The sequence below is a fragment of the Anomalospiza imberbis genome, chromosome 5, assembly GCF_031753505.1.
Source record: "Anomalospiza imberbis isolate Cuckoo-Finch-1a 21T00152 chromosome 5, ASM3175350v1, whole genome shotgun sequence".
In the NCBI taxonomy this organism is placed as follows: Eukaryota; Metazoa; Chordata; class Aves; order Passeriformes; family Viduidae; genus Anomalospiza; species Anomalospiza imberbis.
In genome coordinates this window covers 9,346,924-9,368,441 of record NC_089685.1, presented here as the reverse complement: position 1 = coordinate 9,368,441, position 21,518 = coordinate 9,346,924, and the positions used below count along the sequence as shown (strand labels likewise).

The 21,518-nt window shown below is 36.7% G+C and overlaps 1 protein-coding gene and 1 long non-coding RNA gene across 14 annotated transcripts in view; one reads left to right on the top strand and one right to left on the bottom strand.

The window, feature by feature from the left end:
- PCLO (piccolo presynaptic cytomatrix protein) overlaps positions 1-21,518 on the bottom strand; it is a 315,212-nt gene that overhangs the window by 81,723 nt on the left and 211,971 nt on the right. For 8 of the 10 annotated variants that reach the window (XM_068189563.1, XM_068189562.1, XM_068189566.1 and 5 more), the window contains exons 11-12: positions 1,810-1,918; positions 1,115-1,182 (exon numbers count right to left, since the gene is read on the bottom strand). In XM_068189563.1, coding sequence (XP_068045664.1) covers positions 1,115-1,182; positions 1,810-1,918 — 177 coding nt within the window. The remainder of the gene's footprint in view (positions 1-1,114; positions 1,183-1,809; positions 1,919-21,518) is intronic. The other 2 variants (XM_068189570.1, XM_068189571.1) reach the window with 1 other exon arrangement.
- Positions 7,471-17,715, top strand: LOC137473690 (uncharacterized). Of its 4 annotated transcripts, XR_010998937.1 has the most exons (4): positions 7,471-7,525; positions 9,719-9,879; positions 9,995-10,126; positions 17,238-17,715. It is a non-coding gene; the product is annotated as an uncharacterized lncRNA (long non-coding RNA). The 4 variants fall into 4 exon arrangements; XR_010998935.1 differs by lacking the exon at positions 7,471-7,525 and having other exon boundaries at positions 9,564-9,879; XR_010998938.1 differs by lacking the exons at positions 7,471-7,525; positions 17,238-17,715 and adding an exon at positions 13,668-14,990 and having other exon boundaries at positions 9,564-9,879.

The following is a 21,518-nucleotide window of genomic DNA, read 5'->3' as shown; positions in this document are numbered from 1 at the left end:
TGATTCAAAGTTAGTTTAGATATGACTGATACAATGACTGAAGCCTGCAGTTGTGATATTGATTGAACAGCAGGAAATCCCCCCAAAAGCACTGCCATCATAGAACTCACATAACAAAACTGAATACTTGCTATTGTATCCCTGTATCCAGTAAATACTGGTTTTGTGTCACTTATAGCAGGCCACAACCCTTGTATTAGGCTAACAGGTACTTTCATCAAGGTCTTTTCCAACACTGACAATTCTAGGGTTCTATGATCCATATAATTAGGACCTGTGTGTTTTCTGGACTTGCTGCAGTTTGCTGGGAGCTTTGTTTTAGCCTCTCTGGCTGCAACTGTCCATGACCAGATGGCTACAACCTAAATTTGTCTGAGTTACACTTCACCTTGTATAGTGGTGTGGTATAATGCCCATTCTTCATTATTTTTACATAGAAAGGCACAGCTGTAATTGTATTGTGCAGACTGAAGTATTTATGACTCCAGATTAATAATGCAGTTTATAGAAGCAGAGGCTTGGGGTGACAGCAGAGTGCTGCAAGGTTTGGACACAGGATGGCAGATTCCCTTGCTGGGGACACCAGCAAGGTGTCACTGGCCAGGTACTGACACATGTGAAAACCCTGGGGCTGGGCAAAGTAAACTTTAGGGGCAACAGAAAGAAAAGGACAACAAAATATCACATGTAAACTTCACAGTATCCAGCACCCACAGGGCATCCTCTGGGCAGCTTTCCAGCCACTCTGCCCCCAGCCTGTAGGGCTGCCTGGGGTTGTTGTGACCCAGGTGCAGGACCTGACATTTTGTCTTGATAATGCTCATGCAACAGGCCTTGGCTCATCAATCCAGCCTGCCCAGATTCCTCTGCAGGGCCTTCTTACCCTCCAGCAGATCAACACTTCTGCCCAAATTGGTGCTGTCTGCAAGCTCACTAAGGGTGCACTCGATCCCCTCATCTTGCCTTTTTATATAAGGCATGGTCCCTTTTCTACCCATGGAAATATTTGGGATGTAACACCAGAGTTTACAATACCAACATACTAGCTTATATCACATCAAATTTTCAGCTGCTATCCAGACCTACAATATCAAAGCAACTTCTTGTCTCTTACCTGCCCTTACTGGCTCATGCAGCTCCAGGTGCTGGGGATTCTCAGAGTCCGAGAGCATGTTCAGGTCCCTAAAGAAAGCAATTGGAAGCCTGAGACAAAAGAAACTCTTTCCTCATACCCTCATTATTGTATTAAGTAGGTAAATGAATAGTGGTTCATGACAGAAAGCAGCTCCCAAGCATGGTCCCTTCTTAGCTGATATGTAGTTGCAATGCTGTTAAAGAGCTGAGAAGAAAAGCTTCTTTTAAGGTGAAATCTTTAATGGATTTAATGCAAGTGTATGCATTTCTCATGATGCTTAAATGACTTTCATCTTAAAGGATACAGATTTCACTAGAAGTCCAGTTATTACTAAATTACCTTCTTTTTCTAACACCAGTAAATTCAGTGAACTGTATGTTTGTCATGAGAGGAGATTGTGGCCTGACAATGGAGTTGTCATTGTTCATAAAAGCATAATTACTAGCATCTGATTCAATTTATCTCTCCATCTGACTTTAAGAAAAAACAGAACAAAAAGATCTCCCACAGTCACAGTGAGCTCTTGCTTATCATTACATTGATGTTTTGTGCTAACAAAGGTTCCAACTTAACAACTGTAAATTAAAATTTAAAAAAAAATTAAAAAAAAAAAAAAAACAAAAGCCATGAAAAGCCAAAAAGAAATGGAAACAGAAAGATGGGGAAAAACTCACAGTCTTACACATATTTCTGCTTCCCCACTCTGTTGAATAATAATGCTCTGGACCTCTTCATAAGTTTTCCCGGTCAAGGGGGTGCCATTCCATTCCAGCACCTGCATTCCTAAGAAGGCAAAACAGCAAGAGGTCAAGGGCTCAGATTTTGACAAAGGCATCAGTTAGATCCTCCTTGCCTTGCTTTGACAAGGCAATTTGATGTGACATTCAGTGAATGTTGTTCAAATGGCACAAGACATTAGCAAAGCCCTTTCACTTCACACAGATTAGATTGCTGAATGTTATTGTCCCTTCAGCTCTAACTTACCTGCTGAAACAAGACAGGAGATTAATTCTCTCTGTTTCAAAGTATACATGCACTCTCCACAGTCTGGGTTGTATGATACTGAAAAATTTTTCCAATATCAAAAACATGCACACCTACCAGCATGGCAAGAAACCAAAATATTCTATATATCAGACATTTCCTGGCCAGCCACGGTCTTGGAAGATAACTGTTTCCTACAGTGACAAATTGCTGTTAAGAAGCTGAGCCTCAAAATGGAATAATTTGTGAATGTGATTAGATAATTCAAATATGTTTTCTTTACTTTGTCACTTACAAAAATACAAAAAAGTGAAGGTTGTTAGACTAATGAATTTTAATGAAAAACATGTGCCTTCCCAATTTCAAACATTAGCCTGGTAGTATTCAGGCTTAAAGTTTTCTTCTGTACCTTTTCTCATGAAAAACTGAAAAAACAGATGAATATACTTCATTTTGGAGGATATAAACAGAACTATAATAATCAGGATGAAAAATACTGAATACTGATCTGATCTGCTATGTCTTCCAAGTGTCCCAGGACTGAGTCAGGAGACTCAATATGGTTTAATGTATCTGTACAAGGAAGTTTTTGCAGAGTATTTGCAGAGTATTTTTGCTCAGTATTTGCGGAGTCAATCCCTCTATAAATCATGTGAGGAATATTCTGATAAGATGAGAAATCTTTTGGTTAAGGTGAAATGCTTACACAAAGCAAACCCTAAATTCATATCTTGGATTTACAACTGAGGTCCTGAGAAGTGGGTTCAAATTTTGAATTAATTAGTCATAAGAACTCCAAACAGATTAACCTCTCACTAATGTACAAGTGTCAAAATCCAAGTCTCTGCATCTAGTCGGAAAAAAAGTGCTTAATGGGATAAGATATTGAATTATTAATAGTCCACTAAAAGCAATGCATTAAAAAACATCTCAAAACCACATCACCCACACAGCAAAGAAAACCACAAACACTTAGTTTTCTACCACTTACACAGATAAAACCAAGTCTTCATCTGGGTCATATTTTAATCTCAAAATTCTGTGCTGTTGCATATAACAAATGGAAAAAAAATGAAGTGAAATGTGGAGACAAACTCATAGAAAAGCATGCTGCTAAATAAAATACAATGAAAAATTTTCATGGAATAAATCAGACTAAATTATTTGACAATGAAAGAATATGAGAAATAAATATACACATCTGCATTCCAAAATTTTCCACAGGATTCCATGAATTAGGAGTTGAAATATCAGAATTGCTCATAACTGTTGTCAGCCAGAATTTATCATTTTATTTGTAGAAGTTTAGAGAAAAACAAACTGCGCAGAACGACTAAAAAGCGATGCTCAGAAGGCAGTAAAGCCAGCTGCCCAGTGTCAAAATAGATTTGACTTTTCCTAAAATTTAGCCCCTTTCATTTACCAGCCATGATTCAAAAACATGATCTTGCTTTTGCTTGTTAAAGCAGATCTGATTTTAAACTCAGTTCCTCTGGAATAAAGCAACAGTAATTATGAGCAAACTCATTTCCCCCTATTTTTCAGTCACACAAATATAACAGCATGAGCTTGGTCTTAAGGCTTCTAGAAAGGAAGGGGCTAAAGTTATTTTTGTCTTTTTTTTTAATGTGTGACCTCATAATGCCATCATGGCATAGGATGTAATGTATGACATTATGAACCTCGTGATTAAGACAAGCAAAACACCCACTTCCATGTAGTGGTAAGGAACAAGAACAAGAGTTGAAAGATTTAGATATTTGAGAGAGCAGCTAACAGCCTTTTATTACCAAAAAAAAAAAAAAAAAAAAAAAAAAAAGCTTTATCAACAAAATACGATGAACTATTTGAGCTACTCTGCTGGGTTTATCCCAGCCTGCTGGTATGGCTTCAGAAGAAAATTTACCAAGGGAGCAGTAAGGCTATCATCAGCAACTCACTGTAATTTAAAAGACTGGCAGGAAGAGCTTAGTTGAGTACCACTACAGTGCCAGGGTTTGGAAACCAAGTCTGATTTCCACTGGTGAGAGTTTCAACAGTGTGTGCAACAGCATTGCAGTCACTGACTGGTCAGAAGGGCCACACACACATGAACAAAGCAACAATTGGAGAGGAAATGGAATTTCAACAGCCTCAGCTAACACAGAGATCCATTTAGGCTGTCAGTACAGGGGTATTTTCTTTTTATTGTGTGTCCTGTGGATCCCTGAATGTTTAAAATCAAGCAACTTATACATGACTGAACTGATCAGACCGATAACCTTTGGGTCTAAGAAAAAAACTGTAGGCAAGAAGCTGATTTCTCTTTTCTCAGCATGTAAATGCTATAGACATTTTGTTAAAAAAAAAGGTATTGTTGCAAAGAAAACCTTTAGAAGGAATGCAAGTCTAATTAACAAAAGAGAAAAAAGTACTGAGAAGTCACAAGTGATAATTTTTGTGACATTGTGATTTTGTAACATTGTGATAATTTTTTTTTTCCCTAAAACCAATCACATTCTGTCATTGGTCTTTGGTAGTCAGGACATGATAGTTACATTTCCAAAAGTTTGCATGCTTCAAATCACTAGTTTAGTAGGACAAAAAAGAAAAAAGAAGAGAAAACCTGCATTGCTCCATGGAAACTCTGCTGACTGAGGAAGTACTAGTAATTGCCCTGATAATCAAATACATAATTGTTTCTAGCATTTTTCATTCTTTCATTACTATTTTATTGGGTGAACAACAACTTATTTTTAGCAATATCAGCTCCCACACTCAATATATCTTTCATTCTATCACCAGGGTGATAAATCTGTAGTGTATAACTGAATGTGGTTGTAGATGTTACATTCTTATTGATAAAACAGCACAAAACAAATTATAAAATATGCAAATAGAATAGGTCTTTGTATTAGAGTTTCTGTCAACTGGAAGGCACAATATTTATCTCAGTTTTCACCCATCTTACATGATTTCTAATATTTTATCTCCTCTTCAGACTCATCTTTCAGACATAAGCTAGCTGCATTATCAAAGTTGAAATTGAAAGGAATCTGAAAATCATCCAAAGATTTGATTATTCTAAACACAAGTCTTGCCATAGTTGATTCAAATAAAAAATATTAAACTGAACAACTGAACATCTCTTGAATTTTGTTCCCCTTTGTAACATACTGTACACTATTATACAGCTAATCTCAGTCACTTTTAATGCACTATTATACTGCAGTTTCCCTTATTCAGTATACCCAAGGCACCCAAGAAGGTGTTAAACTGTTGTTTGCTGTGTCACTAAGAGTTTGTAATTATTTCTAACTCCACTTGTGGATAAAACCTATTAGTTTTCCATTCATTTTAAATTCTCAGAACTGCTGTTCTACATGAATTTAAAAATATCTAAATATTACAATCTTAGAATACAGCCTCTGATTTTGGTTGCACCATAGTTATATCCACAGATTGCTGGGGTTAATTTTCCACTTCTTCATAGTTTATATTGTTTATTCTTATACATAATAAACATGTCAGTTTGAATTGCATTTTTCACTGATCTAATGCTTACAGAGGAAAATGAAATTGGACTCTATAGACTAGCAACTTCAATCAGTAAAACGTGAATATTAGTGTCTTTCTATATCATGTAAGAATTAAAATCCAGAAACATTACTTTGAAATCCCAGAAAGCGCTATCAAAGTTAAATGTGCACTCAGAATAAGGAGAAGCAATATAAACTTGCAGTCTGACATTCAACACTAAATTATGGTCTATGCTTTCCAGTTATTTTTCTTTTATTTCTAAACCTTTTTGATGGCTCAAAATAGGTTGATGAAAGTCAATGTGTTAATGTATTTCCCCAAACTGCTGGGCATGAACAACACCAGAACTCATTATTTTCTGTCGACACCTTAACTCCTTCTGCCATTTTTCATTCACACTCAGGCTGAATATTTTCCACTTATTACAATCATTCTTATATAGGCAACACTCACGATTCTTAAAAATTTATATGTTGTTCATCAAGTAGAAATTATATAATAGATCTCCCTATGCCTTATGGGTGCTGTACCACTATAAAATTACATTCATAAAAGATTGGCCAGAGCAAATCAACCCCATATTTGAGGGGTACTTGGCATTTTTTGGCAGCAATACACCCCACCACTGCCTTCAGATTTAGATATGTGCTGGCACATGATTCCATAGATCACCCTTCAGTCTGAACTATGCTAGAGCAACAAGTACTATGCTAAAGAAATTTGTACTTGTGTGACCTAATTGAAGTTCTGGAAACTTAAATGAAGCTTAGAATTACTGTTTATGAAAAAAAGTATGATATAATTGATAAGCTTATAGTGCTTTCACCATTACTATAGCCTCAAAGATTAGTTTACGTTAGAGTTGCAGACAGATGATCAGTTATACCGTGCTGAACAAAATGTTGTGGTGCATTGTAATTATTCAGTGTTTCAGAAAAACAAGTGGGTTTTTGTAGCATGGTGTTTGTCACAGTATATCACAGTACACAATACTATTCTATCTGCATATATTAATTACTGGGTCATTAATTTGGCTAGAGATAAGAAACCCAACTGGCTCCTGGGTTGACTGACAGGAACTTCAACCAATTATGTTCCATCCTAAACTGCAGACATCTCACTGGTCTGGGAGCTGGGCGGTGTCAAAGGTCAATCAGCCATCCAGGCAACCCCCTTTTTAAAGAGGGGCTCAAGGAATAAACTTTCTCTGTTGCCACATAAACATAAGGTGAGTCCTTGTCTCTGTCTCCAACCCACTCCCCTGCCTTCACATTGTTCACTGAAGCTACAGAGCAGAATGTATTTGTTTTCAGTAACGTCATATAAGAGATTATAATGCTTTTGCTAGAGAGATGACCTTCCTGTAAAATTCTCTAATTGACTTGAAAGTATTAAACATTTCATTATTAGGCTGTGCTCAAAAAAACTCCTCTACTTTTAAAAGCAGTTTACTATGCCCAGATTTTAAAACATTATGTAATAATATGTGATAGGATTAAAAAAGTCTATTAATTCCGTCACCTTAAGATTGACCTAAAGATAGTTAACAATGAGGCTGCAGGAATTTCTCTTTGCTGTCTCTTCCATGAATGGTAAATAGCTAAAACCATTATTTTCCTGGGAGTTTAATGCCAGATATGAATTTAGACTTGTATATCCCTGCCTACATTATATATTTATATTTTTGGATTCCAAGTTCAGTGAGGTTTATTTCAATTTCTCTTTCTGAGGAATAATTTATTTTTCTTTACACAAATACAGTTCTGTTAGTCTTACTTCTTTCAGTTATATCTGTGAATGAAAGTGATATTTCAGTTTGAAATTTTCCTTTGCAGGGGCAAGAATCACATGCCACGAGATGCAAACAGTTCTTGTGGAAGTTACAGTGTATGTGTAAAGAATCACTGTCTCTTTACTAGTTAGTTTCTCTTCTGCCTAATATAAATTATGACAGCAAACATGTCAAAGTCCATATAAAACACTTCTGTTGTCATCATGAGACCTCTCAAAGATTTTTCAATGGTCTTGGCAGTCTGAGTTCGCTCGGTTTGTTATGCCTACAGAAGAGGTGACTGAGGGGAGCTCTGATCGTGGTCTACAGCTTCCTCACAAGGGGAAGTGGAGGATCTCTCTGGTGACCAGTGACAGGACTGAATGGCATGAAGCTCTGGCAGGAGAGTTTGTGTGGATATTAGGAAAAGGAACTGGCTTCTCATGGAAGTGGTCACAGCACCAAGATTGCCAGGAGCACTTGGACAAGGCTCTCAGGCACATGATGTGATGCTTTGGACTGCCCTTCCTCACAAGGGGAAGTGCAGGGGCAGGCATCGGACCCAATGATCTTCTGACCCCCTTCCAGCTCAGGATATTCTATGATTATATTCTGTGATTCTATGAATGAAATATGAGTGGGAATTTATGTATGTAGAACTCCCAGAAGAATTTTGCTGGAAGAAAAGAGTGATTCATGGCACATAGGTTAGCATGTCATCAAGATCCTAACTCATTAAAATGCAGTTTCATAGGACACTTTGCTCAGGTAAGGAAAAGTAGCTTAAAAAATACAAGGCAGAACCATACTTTAGCAAAGCATTGACTAAATCAGAGTGCAGTCTGAAACTTTAAAAGGACTGGAAGGAAGATAAAGAACAGGGTGAAAACACCAAGATAAGAAAAAAAGGACAAAGAGTAACTCAGCAAAATTTTTCCAGTGTGTCACAGGGGTATGAGGTAGAGAAACAAAATATAACTATCAGTTTCTGAAAGTGTGCAAAAAGCACATCTCTGAGACCATCATATGGTTGTCAATTTACAATCCCAGAGGGTGAGAAATAGACCCAGCAGTTGGCATCCCTTGCTCTCTGGACATACCAATTGCAGATACACATCTGGTGCTTGGGAGAGAATGGCTATATTTGAAAAGTACAACAGAGAAAGAACTAATGCCAAAGAAAAGTTGCTCTTAAATGTGGACCCCCAGCATGCTGAGTCTTTTGGGGCTTCCTGAAGAGGCTGTCCTCACACAGATCAGAGGGTCTAACTTTGCTCAGTGAGTTCCTGGTTGGTCTTCAGCAACATCACCACTAAGGGACTACAGAGGCCAATTCAGAAAATAATGGAATTATTAGGATAATTTAAATACTGAAAGCCTGCTAGGAATGAGCAAAGGCCGTGGTTATGCATTGCATGCCAATGCTACTTAAGGTCATCTGGAAACAAGAACTGAAAGTTTTTGTGACTCACAGTAAGCAAAAGCCACTGTTTAAGCAAAAAGTCAGGTCTTAATGAGAATGGCTGAAGACCTTAAAATGCCAGTCTGTCACATGGCATAGAGTGAGATCCTTACTTGATGTGTTCTAATAGGAGTCACTGTCAATAATCATCCTCTGTACCCTGGGAGTAATTTCACAGGTCTGACATTATGTGATTATTCAAATATAAAGTAGAATTTACACACTATTATCTCATTTGTGAGAGTCATGTAACCTGAAAGCTGAGGAAAGTGAATACAAATTTCTGGCCAGTGCTATGCAGTTCTCATCTCCTCTATGTATCTATTTTTTCATATAATGCATATAATTCTCCTTTTAAGGAAAGTTTTTCAGAAATTATGCTCTTCATAATACAAGATAAAGTAAATCCATGATATTATCTCTGAATCAACTTGTTTGTGTTCTAAATCAAGTTGAGCTAAATTTTTCTATCATTGGAATGACTTCATTTAAGTGATCATGTTTTATGTTTCTCTTATAGAAGCTAAAAGTATGTTTGTACAAATTCCTGACACACACATATCCATAGCTGTAGAAAGTATGTAGAAAAAATTTGTTTGATTATTGGCTGGTTTCAACAGAACACAAGTGAAAATGCATAAAATTATCTTTTTTTTTTTTTTTTATTCTTCATCTAATTTTGAAGAGATTTAGAACAATAAAGAAAAGAGCATGGAAAGCCGTATATGAGTCTGCAGGGAACAACTGTCATGCACACATGCATACAGCTGCTTTGGTTCCCCCTTCTTTTGGGCTTAGAGTCAATGTACATATTTTTGGCTATAAGAAGGTACGTGTCTTTCCTCAGTAGCTGTCTAGGAATTTTGAGTAGTTAATGAATGAAGAGAGGCAGGTTCCTCTTAGGATGGCTCATCTCAGCTGACTCCTTTTTGGAATGAGATGAATCACATCCCTCGGGTATCCTTCTTCCACTTCTGGTTAGAAAAAGAGCCCACAGTACAAGGTGAGGTAAGATATTTACTTTTCAGACACCTAAAAATATGTGTATTGATTCCCTCCCTTGTAATTTAAAGCGATAAATCTGTCCTAGAAAATGAAAAGGACTTTTTTTTTTTATTCTCAGTTTAGCAAACTGACAGCTGTACCTTATCAGTGAGAAGAAGGAACTGAAAGATAGTGATCCCCAGGTGAAGGGAAGTAATGGGGCACCACCAGAGACTGAGCTGTTAGTTCTGCTTCTGCTACAACCAGCCAGGTGAGCAGCACAAACACACCAATTAGTCTCTTTGTGCCTCAGTTTCTTGATGTGTTAAAAGGCACAATGGAAAGACATTATTGTACCTTAACTTTGAGATGTCCAAGTGACAAGTGCTATTAGTAAAGCTAAGTGCATCAGAAATCTTACTAACAATAGAGTTGTAGGAGGTAGTACTTGTGAAGTATTAAGGGCTGGGTATTAACTCTCCAACTTTTGTATCCCTATAACTCATTCATAGAGGAATTGAGTGATAAATGTTAGGCTTATTCAACCCTAAGAAGTAGAGGTCCCATATGTGTTAGAAAAATGACAGACACTAATAACACCTGTTAGAACTAACAGTCATTTTAACAGGAAGCTGAAAAACTGCAGGATTTCAGTTCTCAATAATTACTTGTTCTTCAGAGTTTAGTGATAAATGTAGGCACAAAGCTCATTTTTAGGAACATGTGATTAGCAACATTAATGATAGTCTAATTTCGGTGCTGCATTCAGAGCAAAAAAGTTCCCTCATGATGCTAAGGCTGCTCAGCTCAGCCAAGATTGGAGATCCCAAAGTAGCCTTTCCTGAAAGCCATGTCTTGCACAATCTGAGTTAGGAACTAAGAATAAAAAAAAAAAAAAAAAAAAAAAAAGATTTGGTTAAATGTGGTTTGTGGGTAGATTTTATGAGTAGAATCAGAGAGCTCTAATCAATCTAGGTATGAAAACTTGTGCATGGTCATATTTAAGAGTGCAGTTTAACTGGCTGTACTGGTTTTGATGTGATAGAGTGATTTCTTCCCACCTCACTGCAGGGGAGTGAGAGAAATGCTGTGTGGGGCAGAGCTGCCTACCAGGTAAAACCACACTTACAGAACTGCAACATGAATTGGAGAAAGGAAAGTGAGCCCCTGCAATGACTGTCATACATCCCAATGAGAATGGTCCATGATACGCAACTAAAATTGTCTTAAATATAATAATATAAAATATTTAAATTTATTTTCAAAGTAAATAAGTTAAACTAATTAATATTCTTCTCAATGCCTTAGACTGTAATTCTGTTGGTGTTTACACATCTTCAACATACTTGTTACTATTAGCTGAATTTTTTATTAATATCTCTTTATACAAATTTGATCTGCAGTACTAGATCAAAGAAGTAGCATTATTCGAACAAATGTGTTCATTGTAATAAATATAGAATTCATGCATGATGAAATAGCATTGCAAATAAATGATGCAGGATTATGCTCATAGTTTTGTCTTTCTCTGTAAGGTTCTTTAAAAGAAATTTGAATGCACTATTGCTAAAGCTATTCTGTACATGCAAGATTGGATGGTGATTATCTGGCAGCTATATACCTAATCAACTTCTATGAATACTCACATGCATATTGATTAGCAACAGCTGCTATTTCTTCTCATTATCTACACTAAAACAAATGATCTCTTACCAGCCAGTCCCTGTGTATTTGTGTGTTTTTTATGATAACAATTAATGTACTGAATTCACTATGTAAGCACCTGGAAGACAACCAAAACAAACTTATGATACCACATTCCTTGACTGATAGCTATAGTTGTAGAAATTAAATTTGTGCTGCTCCAGGAAAAGCAGTTTCCCCATGGGAGAAGTCACTGTTATCCCAAGCATTGCAACAAACACAAGAATGCCCTGCAAGGCCCTGCTTGCAGCTGAGGACCGCCCAAAGAAGGACAGGGCAGGTAGTTCAGGGCTCACTTTCGAGCCCTCTGAAGGCACATAGGAGCTTTTCTGCTGAAGCAACGGCATCAAAACTCATAAGGAATAAAACTGCCTACAAGATGTGGATTATGGTTTTGAGATGGGTCAAAAAGATGAGAGTTGGGCTTGATGGAACTGTGACAGGTACAGGTAGGACAGGTGCTGGAAAGATGTGTCCCCAGCCCGAGTGCTCTGTGACAGTGGTGTGGTGCAGGTACTCAAGCCATTGCTGCTCCTACTGCACAGCAACCAGAAACTGCTGCCCAAACAGGCAACCCCTTGTCCTGTAACAGCGGTAGCAATAAGCCTGTCTGCTTTGATGCTTTCACTGTTTCCACTGAGCAACTACACTCTAGCCCTAAGACAAACTCTGCCCCTACTTCCTAAAACTTGTGTGTTTTAATTACATATCAAAACCACATTTAAACTGAACTGTTACCAAATTCCAGCATTGCATCCTCACATTAACTTGACTGGGTATTACAGCAGCTTATTCTCCTTCAAATATATGCCCAAGTGAGATATCAAGCATTATTTTTTTAAATTCCCAAACATAAATGTTAAACTGGCATTTCATCTGTAAACTCAAGCTTGAATGTATATTATAGGTCAATAAGGACAAAGGAGTTTGATCACTTCACTGCTTATCTTTTAAGACTTCTTTCATTTCACCAAAGCTATCGAACGTCTGTGTCTTTTTCCCAGGCGTCAAATATTAAAATTATTAGTGTCAAACAGTGTACAAAAGTAAAACAATCATCTCTGCTTTTTTCATGTCAAACCATTAAATATTCTTTCCAAGGCAAAAGGAGGAAAAACAGCTGCTGTAAATAACAGAATAAAAATTACATTTTTTTCTTTATTTTACAGAAAATTTAAGTAAAAGGAACCTCTACTCAAAGCTGAGCAACTGCATATGTGAAATATTGGGAATCAGTTATGCAACAATAGGTAAAAATAAGGCAAACATAAATGCAAGAAGTAAAAAAATGCCAACTGAAACTGCAAATCCCCAAAACACACTGAATACAATGAAAGAGTGAGTCACAAATGATATCATATCCTTATCACAAGTGATCCTCGTATCCAGAGATTAAAGTCTTTGACCAATTCTTCTTTGCTGAGAAGTATCTAAGGAATTGCTAAATTGCCTATGAACTCATCCCATTTCTAAGGCATTTCTTTATCTTCACCAAAACTAATAATTACTTTCTCTAAAAGTAACAAAACAGATTAATCTAATTTGAATTTTTTAATAGATGAAAAAAATATTGTATTGAATTATTGAATGGTAATATCATAGAATGCTTTGGGTTGGATGGGACCATTAAGATAACCTAGTTCTCAGGCTCCTGTCATGGGCCTTCCATCAGGCCAGATTGCTCAAAGCCCCATCCAACCTGACCTTGGTATATATACAATAAATTTTAAAGAAAATAATAGAAGTCCAATCCTTTTTTCCCAGTTCATTCCAATGAATGGAAGCAACAGAAATATAATTACCATTTTTTTTCATTTTTTGTTCTTTGCTTGGAGGCCTTCAGGAAAACTCCTAATTCTACTGTCTCTCTCTTCACATGCAAATTAAAATAACCCATAATGCATCTTGAAAATCTGTAAATGTAAACTGCAGATGGAAAATTGTTTTCATACAGAGATGCATCTCTTCTAAGCATGTAGTTTTACATGCTTAGTTTTACATGGTCATCAAACTGACCATGACTTTACTTGTACCACTGAATTCAGTGACAGCTGGGAACAAAGCATGATGTTGAAATTTCAGTTCTAGTACTAATACTCATGTTCCAGCTAGGGATGATGCTACTGGGAGGGCAGGCTCGAACAAGCAAGAGGAGATATTGCATTTTGCAACATACATAAACATAATACATCTACAGAGACATCACAGATAGATATGTTTAGTTTATGGTATCTGGTGGCTCATCTGATCAAAGACATATACTCTTATGTTTTCTTACCTGTTTTGCTTCATGAAGAACATGACATGCAATCAGGTTATCGCTAACAGCTTTTTCAGGAATAACAATTGTTTGCAGTATTACTCATTATGGCAGTCATTGTAATAGTCCACAGTCCACCTCATTTTTGCTAATATACTCTGCAAGTGTACACATGCTTATATAAACCCCTTGGGCTAAATATTTTGTTGACATAGTCATGATTTCTACTGAAAGAGATGGCTGTGTCCATGCAGGTGTAGCAGTAAACTTGCTTAAGGATGGTCTAGAATAATTTATGTGACAGACAGAATAGCTAGCTTAATTTAATCCATAAACAGATCACAACACTTAGATACAGTAATTTAATTTTATGTGTTGCTATATTGCTGCAATTGAGGAAGCTGTGAGATGACCCCAGTTCATAAATTTAAAGCCAGCAAAACTGGAAATCTTTGTATTACCCATGGGGCTTATTAAGTCTTCACCTATAAACAATGCATATTTCAGCTGAAGATATGTGATTAAGGATGCTGAATGAGAAATTCTTTGCGTGAAGCATTAACAAATATAGGGAGATCCCTTTTTAGATGCCTTGCAAAAGTATTCCTGTAAAACACATTCAGAATTCGGGAGCTGGAGGTTGTCCATTAGGTGGCACCAAATTTTTCCATATCTATGGGAAGTGGAGGTAACAGAGAAGTGATTATCTGCTGTAGCTGTCAGGTGCTCTCCTAGCTAGTCTCCATTCAGAGACAGAACCTCTGAGGTGGCATTGCAGCCCAGCCATGTGCACCACTGAAGGGTAATCATCCAGACAGAGCAGTGTGTGCTTCATGATCATCTGCAGTAAAGGTGTTTTTATCATATCTACCAGTCTGCCTGCATCATATTCAACAAGGATCACTGTCACGCTTGAGGGTATTTTCAGTTCCTTCTTTGGATCTTCACTCCTTCCAAAACAGTGGGAAGTGTTTTTCTTGTCTCATGTTCTCTACAGCTATTTAATCAGAAGAAAGCCCCTGTTTTGTAACTAATCAGTCAGCTTCTACTGTGTGAATTGCAGAGGTATTACTATCACTGAGATAGGCTGATACTTCTCAGAATACTACAGTGGTCTGTGAATAAGATGATGAAAGATTTATCTTTTCTTTCTTTGATACTGTCTAGGATTAAAACTGTTTCTACCTCCCCATTAACACCAGTCACGAAAGTACTTTCCTAGAATTTTGATTCATTTTATCCTCTCTTTCACACACTCAGGAACTCTCAGTTCTTTCTATTCAGGGACCTCAAACCCATCTGAAAAGTATAATCAGTTAATGTAATACATAACTTTGCTTTAGTTAGACATAAGGCAATGCCTATTTCTACTTAGCAGTTCCAAAGCTGTCTGTATGAGCAGCAAATGTATGAATTATATGGATTGATTCCACTTCACCCACACTATGACAGAACTCATTTAGCAACTGTAGAGCTCACACCATGATGAGCATTGCCTGGAATGACTCATTTCCTTTTACTGTCATCTTAAAGGTTAATTTCATGGGGTGCTGTTCAGCACATTATCTACTAATTAGGAAATAATGAAACCTTCTGTTCATTGGGGTGACTGGTCAGCATCTGCAAATGGCCCTGTCATTGCACATGGGCAGGTAAATGGCACTCATCTTTCCTATGAACATAGATTCTGTTATTGAATATGTATCATGAATATAAATTATGCACGTGGGAGTTTGTTTTTCACCACACTGCTTTCCTCTGTTTTCACCTTTCCTTTCCTCTAAGCAGATCATCCTAATACCCTTTTTTCTTCCTTCCTGCTCTTTTTCACCTTTTACCTGCCATAAAGTGCAGCCTAACCTTCCAACACAGGCCTGTCCCATATTTATTGTGCATTTGTAACGCAGTCTGATTGCAGTATACAAGTTCACAGACTTGGGTTAAAGCAACTTGGGTGCTGCTGTGCAATACAGCAGTTGTTAGCAGTCTTCTGGCTCTGATGAGAAGTGCTCAGAAGCAGGAATTGCCTCTGAAAGTTGAACCCTCATAGAAAAGAACTTGTGGGCTGTACCAAAACTAATACTGCTTCTCTCGATATCTTTAAAGGCTGTTCCAGACATGCTTCCTCCTGGTGAGCTGTTTTGGAATGGAAAATTAGCACATGAGCTTACAAAACTATTCCAGATATTTTCCCTGCGTCTTTAATTTGAGTTTTTTTTTTTTAGTTGTTGTGTATCACTGTGTCTCTACTCTGTCCTTACTGCCCTCTTAGCAATAAATTCATGAAAAGGAAAGAAAAACAAATCAAACCAACTGAAAATCCTTTACTTTTCCAAAGACTAAGGAACCCCTCTGGTACAAGCACTACTACAGGATGATTGTTTTTTATCATCAAATTACCTGTAGAATCTTTAAGGCCTTATAGACTTTTAAAGATTTAATACTTCTTGGTTATTAGCATGCCCTTTTGGTTGGGCAGGAATGAGTCTCCAGGGAAAGGTCCCTTACAGTCAAAATTCATAGGTATATGCATAATATTACAAAGGTAAGTGGATCTTCAATGGAATTCTTCTTGGCATTCAGAAGTAGAAATAGAGCTGTAGCCTCATTATTCTGTATCTTTCTGCAAACTTCACTAAAATTGCAAATAACTTTTTTCTTTACGTCCATACTATCAGAAGGCAGATACTTTTCTCCCACCTTTTCCATGTGAAGTCTTAATATTACTCAAAACATCCAATTTAAGATCTGAATGAATGTATAGAGTTCTTCTACACATTTTATTTTGGACTGACAGTACTGACTTCCAAAGAGAAGAAAGTTTAACATGTTATAAACATAGGAATAATGTACTTACTAGACATGAAGGGTTTGTGACACAGCAATACACTAATGAACAATCCCTTCTGTTAATGTAATGCGCCAGAAAAAGAAAAAATCAGTTGGAATGAGGATCACAGTGTTATGACTGGAGCATTGCATGGTTCCATTGGAAATAATTCTTAAGAAAACTGCTGTTTTCATAACTACATGGTTTGGGGAATAACAGAAACAGAAATTAATGTGCAATAATATATGCAATAAATGTGCCAGGGGAAAATGTACATGAGATTAAGAAAAAGTAACTGTGTTGTACTTCTGCATAATATTAAGACAAAAAAGTACAGTTCCCAGAAAGTATCTGAATTACCACACTAAATAGTAACTTAGGCCTTATAATTTGGAAGATGGACTTGTTGAAAATCAGAAAGCAAGATCCAAGTAAAAACAAAATGGTCCCAACCACTTGTTTTTAATGAAAGTCAGTAGTAAGCACCATTTCAGACACAGCTCTCCTTAGAAGCAGAAGTATCTGAGCAACTCAACATCATCTTAGTTGTGGAAGGCCCAGAACTGAGGTTTCTTGTTCCCTTGGCAGGTACTGAACTACTGCATTTCCACATAAAAGCAGTCAGGATCAGCTACACGATATATATGATGACTTGGAAATATTCTGCATGTTTCAAATGCAGTGTGAACCACTGCACAGATATTGTGTCCTTCCAGAGACTTAAGCAGAGCTCAGACTCTGGAGAACATAGCTGCTACCTGCTCACGTCTACCAGACACCAAGGTTGGCTGTCTGAAATCTCTTTGCCTTCAAATGTTTTACATTTTATATTCTAGTTGGATTCCGTGAAAGAAAATGTCAGCACATGCTGACCTAAAAATGCAAATTCCACCACTTATCATTCATGAAATCTGATCTCCAATATGCAGAGGAAATAGCTATACTACAAGAATATTGTCATCATACTGACTTGAATAAAACTGTCTGCAAATACTTGCATTTTCTAATCAATCCCACAACCACCCAAATAATGACTAATTCAGTTTTCCAGAAGTGATAATATTTAAGTACCTAAAAAAAAGTTGCCTAGAACATATTAATGTACCTGTAAGGTAATTTCATAAGTTTTCAAATGGACCATAAAATCTAAAGATCTTAATAGAATTCCACTTGTTCTTGTATTTAAAGAGATATCAAAGTGTTCTATGTTTATTTTGTATCTGAATGATTCCATGACAAGGAGAAATAATATAGACCCCAATGAGTTTTGGTGGAAACACTCTAGGGTCTGTACAGGAAAAAAACCCCACAACACATCTTCCAATTTTCAAGCAATATTACAGGCAAAAAATTATTATTTTTTTAATTAGAAACAGTTCAAACAGGTCTGTTATCAGTGACTTTTACCAAGGTTTAAAGGAATCCCAAAAATTTTCGATTCTTTAATAGAGTTCTTTTTCCAAAAGGTTTCTTTTTGTTGGAATGTAGAGCAAAAATAGGGACTTAAGACTCAATTTCTGCTTCATTAAATGTTTTCAAGCTTCAGTCATTAATAAATTAGATAACTTGCAATTCAATAACTTCAATTTGAGTTGAATTTTAAGTTGCATTTTTACAGTACAAATACAGTTAATGTAGCTTTTTTTCCAGACTTTTCATACAGAAATGTGAAGTCATATTTACCTAATTTTACATGGTAATCCTCAAACATCAGAATTATAAACCTGGATAAAGATAATAATTTTTAATCAACATTTTTCCCTGTTTAGTGTCAAATTATGCAATCTCCTGTTTATTTTTTCTCAAAGAAACCTGAATATTCCCATACAAGATTTTCCCAGTCATAATTTATGTATGATCTAATTAGGTTTTTGGAATAGAATATGCTTCAAGAAATTTGAAATAAAGTCTTTGTACAATTTTTGAGAGTGCTCAGAGTGGTTTTCTTTCTTTAAGCTGACATCTAAAGCTTTTTCTGTATTATTTTACATAATATTTCTATATTGTAATGTACTATATTGAAAAACTAATTGCAGAAAAATATTGTTTTGTTCTTTGAGTTCCTTTACCCTTTCAATTGAATAAGAAAATCAAGGTGCAGATCAGATTAGGTCAGAGCAAAGTACAATACAGTTCACCATCTCCTTTGAAAACAGTGATACCAGATGCTTCAGAAGTTGCTTATAAAACCTTGGAAATCTGAAATAATTTGATTACACAACTATATTTTTTATCTAACTACCTCAAGAGAGTGGCTGATTTAATTTAAGTGATTTAGGAAATATTTTGTTTACCTCTATTTCCATTTCCTGTGTTACCCAATATTTAGAGAAAATAGAGGCTTTATCTGTGTGCCCATGTCACTTTTTAAACCACTGCAGTGAAGCTCTGTGAAAAACCATTCCAAATTGGTACCCAAGCCATCTAAAAGACAGATAATGTTCTACTGTGAGAAAACCCACTTCCATCAGTTCATCTTTTTTAACATTAAATTATTAACAACTCTTCATAATGATTCTTAAGGTTTTGGAAGAATTTGAACACACCTACCTAGAAAGTACTTTGAAATAAGAAGTGACTAAAGAAATTCTGCTTGCTGCAGTACCCAGTTTCACAGGCAGAAAAATGCACTCTCTGCAATCCTGTTTGCTGCTGAGAACTGTGGTTTGCAAACAACCCACAGCCCACCCCTGAGAGTCACTGACAGGGGCTCTCTGTTCACCTGAATTTCAGCAGAACAAACCCTGAGTGGAGACAATTTACCTTGGACCCTGAATCTCTGCTATGTTTTACATCAATATAGCATTCCATAGAGTGGCCAGGCTGGCCTAATATTCCTAGAGATCCAGATTTCAGGAATGGGATAGAAGGTTAAAATTGCTACATGTAAACACAAAATGTTTTAAAAACACTTTTTGGAATCCAGTGTCAGGAAAAATTTTCCTGAAGGACATAGCTTTATTTAATCTGTACTTCAAGATGACCCTTACTTTGATTTCACTAGATTTTTTTTACTATAATCACATCAAACTGCTAGTCTGCAAGTTTGAGCCCACAGTAATTTGCACAATAGGAGATGGAGTTAGAGTATTTTTAGCTTCCCAGTTCACTGGAAATTCACTATCCAACAGCACAGTTCAGTGGTTATGCAAAACGCTTTTTCACACTGTAGTAAGATGTTTTTCTGGAACGCCCATGTATGTGAGCCCAAATAGGTCTTGTCCCTTGAAAACATCAGGTGAAAATGTCCTGATTTTGTTTTATGAGATGTGGCCCAGCATGCCTAAGGTAAGCCTGTCGAGTCTGAATTTTTGGTTGTTAGTGAGACAGTTTACCTAAAAGAAATACCTAAGCTCCCTACATGGTGAATGGAGATGGGAGGGTGTGTTTGATGACTTCCACTGGTAAGACAAATTGGCCTCAGTTTAGGCACTGAAGGATTTACATTTGTCTGGTTTCTTTGTAAATCTGCTGCACAGAAGCTGGTTCTTGAAAAAAGAACCAGAGCAATACAGGCACGTATCTTTGATGCTCCAGGCTGAAATTCAAGTCCCTATCATCAGTCTCAGCAAGCAGCTAGGCAAAGGGGGCAGGCACAGTGGTTTTATGTCTCTGCTTGTTCTATTTGCCTATGTATCAGGTATAACTTGATCTAGAGAATGTCTATTCTACAATCCCAGACAGACTGTCTGTCTTTGACTAAAGCTGTAGCTTTATCCCTGAATATCTTGGAAGCAGTAACTAAAGCCATCTTCTCTCCAGCATTGCCCAAACCAGAAAAGTCACAGACGTCTTGCCACCTCTGCTAGTGTGTATTGGGAGTACTGACACTGGAAATACACCTGCATTTTCTGAGGAAAGTTGATTTTAATACAGTATCTTAAGAATAGTGAAAGAAGGAATTAAAATCTTCTATGGAGACAAATGAGCTTTAAAAGTACTCACAATGTCAGAATATAGCAGAAGCAGAGTAAGTATTCCAGAGTAAGATAGAAACACTGGAACCACCTGGATGGGTAGTATCTGTCAATGTCAGAGGAAGAACCACAAAGTACCTGTGATGTGTGTGATCCCAGAGGACAGAAGAAAGTTGCACGGTGCCAGCAGGAGCCAAGAAAGCTTTGCGGGCAGCCTTATGACAACGCTGCTCTACATGCTGTGCTCAGAGAAACAGGGCTTCAGGCACATTCTCTGGAAGCACTTCTTTCCAAGAAATGGATATTCTTTCTAACAGGAACTGTTCATCAGGGTCCTGAAAAATTGCTGCCAAAAGTTGTGCATCTGAAAATTCCTAACTGCATAGCTCCACATAAGTACTTTACAATAGCTAGTAGTAGTTTCTAATATGATCTTAGTGGAGTGTTATTGAAAGTTAGTTATGACACCAATGACATTTACCAGTGGTCTTCCACAATTTGTATTTAAACCATCTAACAAGTGTCTTTCTCGTGACCTTTGTGATGGTTCTTGATTTCATTAGCTCTGGAATATCTAGTGACTGTATTTGTCTCTTCCCTCTGATTGAAGCATCCAGGTTATTTTTCTTGTTTCTATAAATCAGACTTATCTATTTAAGACTTAAAAAGAACCCCTACCCATAGGGAGGTTTTGATAAAATTATTTCTTTGTTATTAGGAATCCAAGTTCCTTGTGCAATTTGTATAATAAGCCTTTTCTAGCAAAATTGATTTTCATCAATATTTATTGCTAAGTTATTTTCAAAGTTGTTGATCATAAAGAAGGTATAAATTATATTAGTTTATATGGTAAATAGCAAGACTAAATGCAGGAGTGAAAATATTTGTAGCTGGCATTATGCAAGGGGCTGTATTTTTACTGGTCATAATGTGTTTCTATTTAATGCTTCTT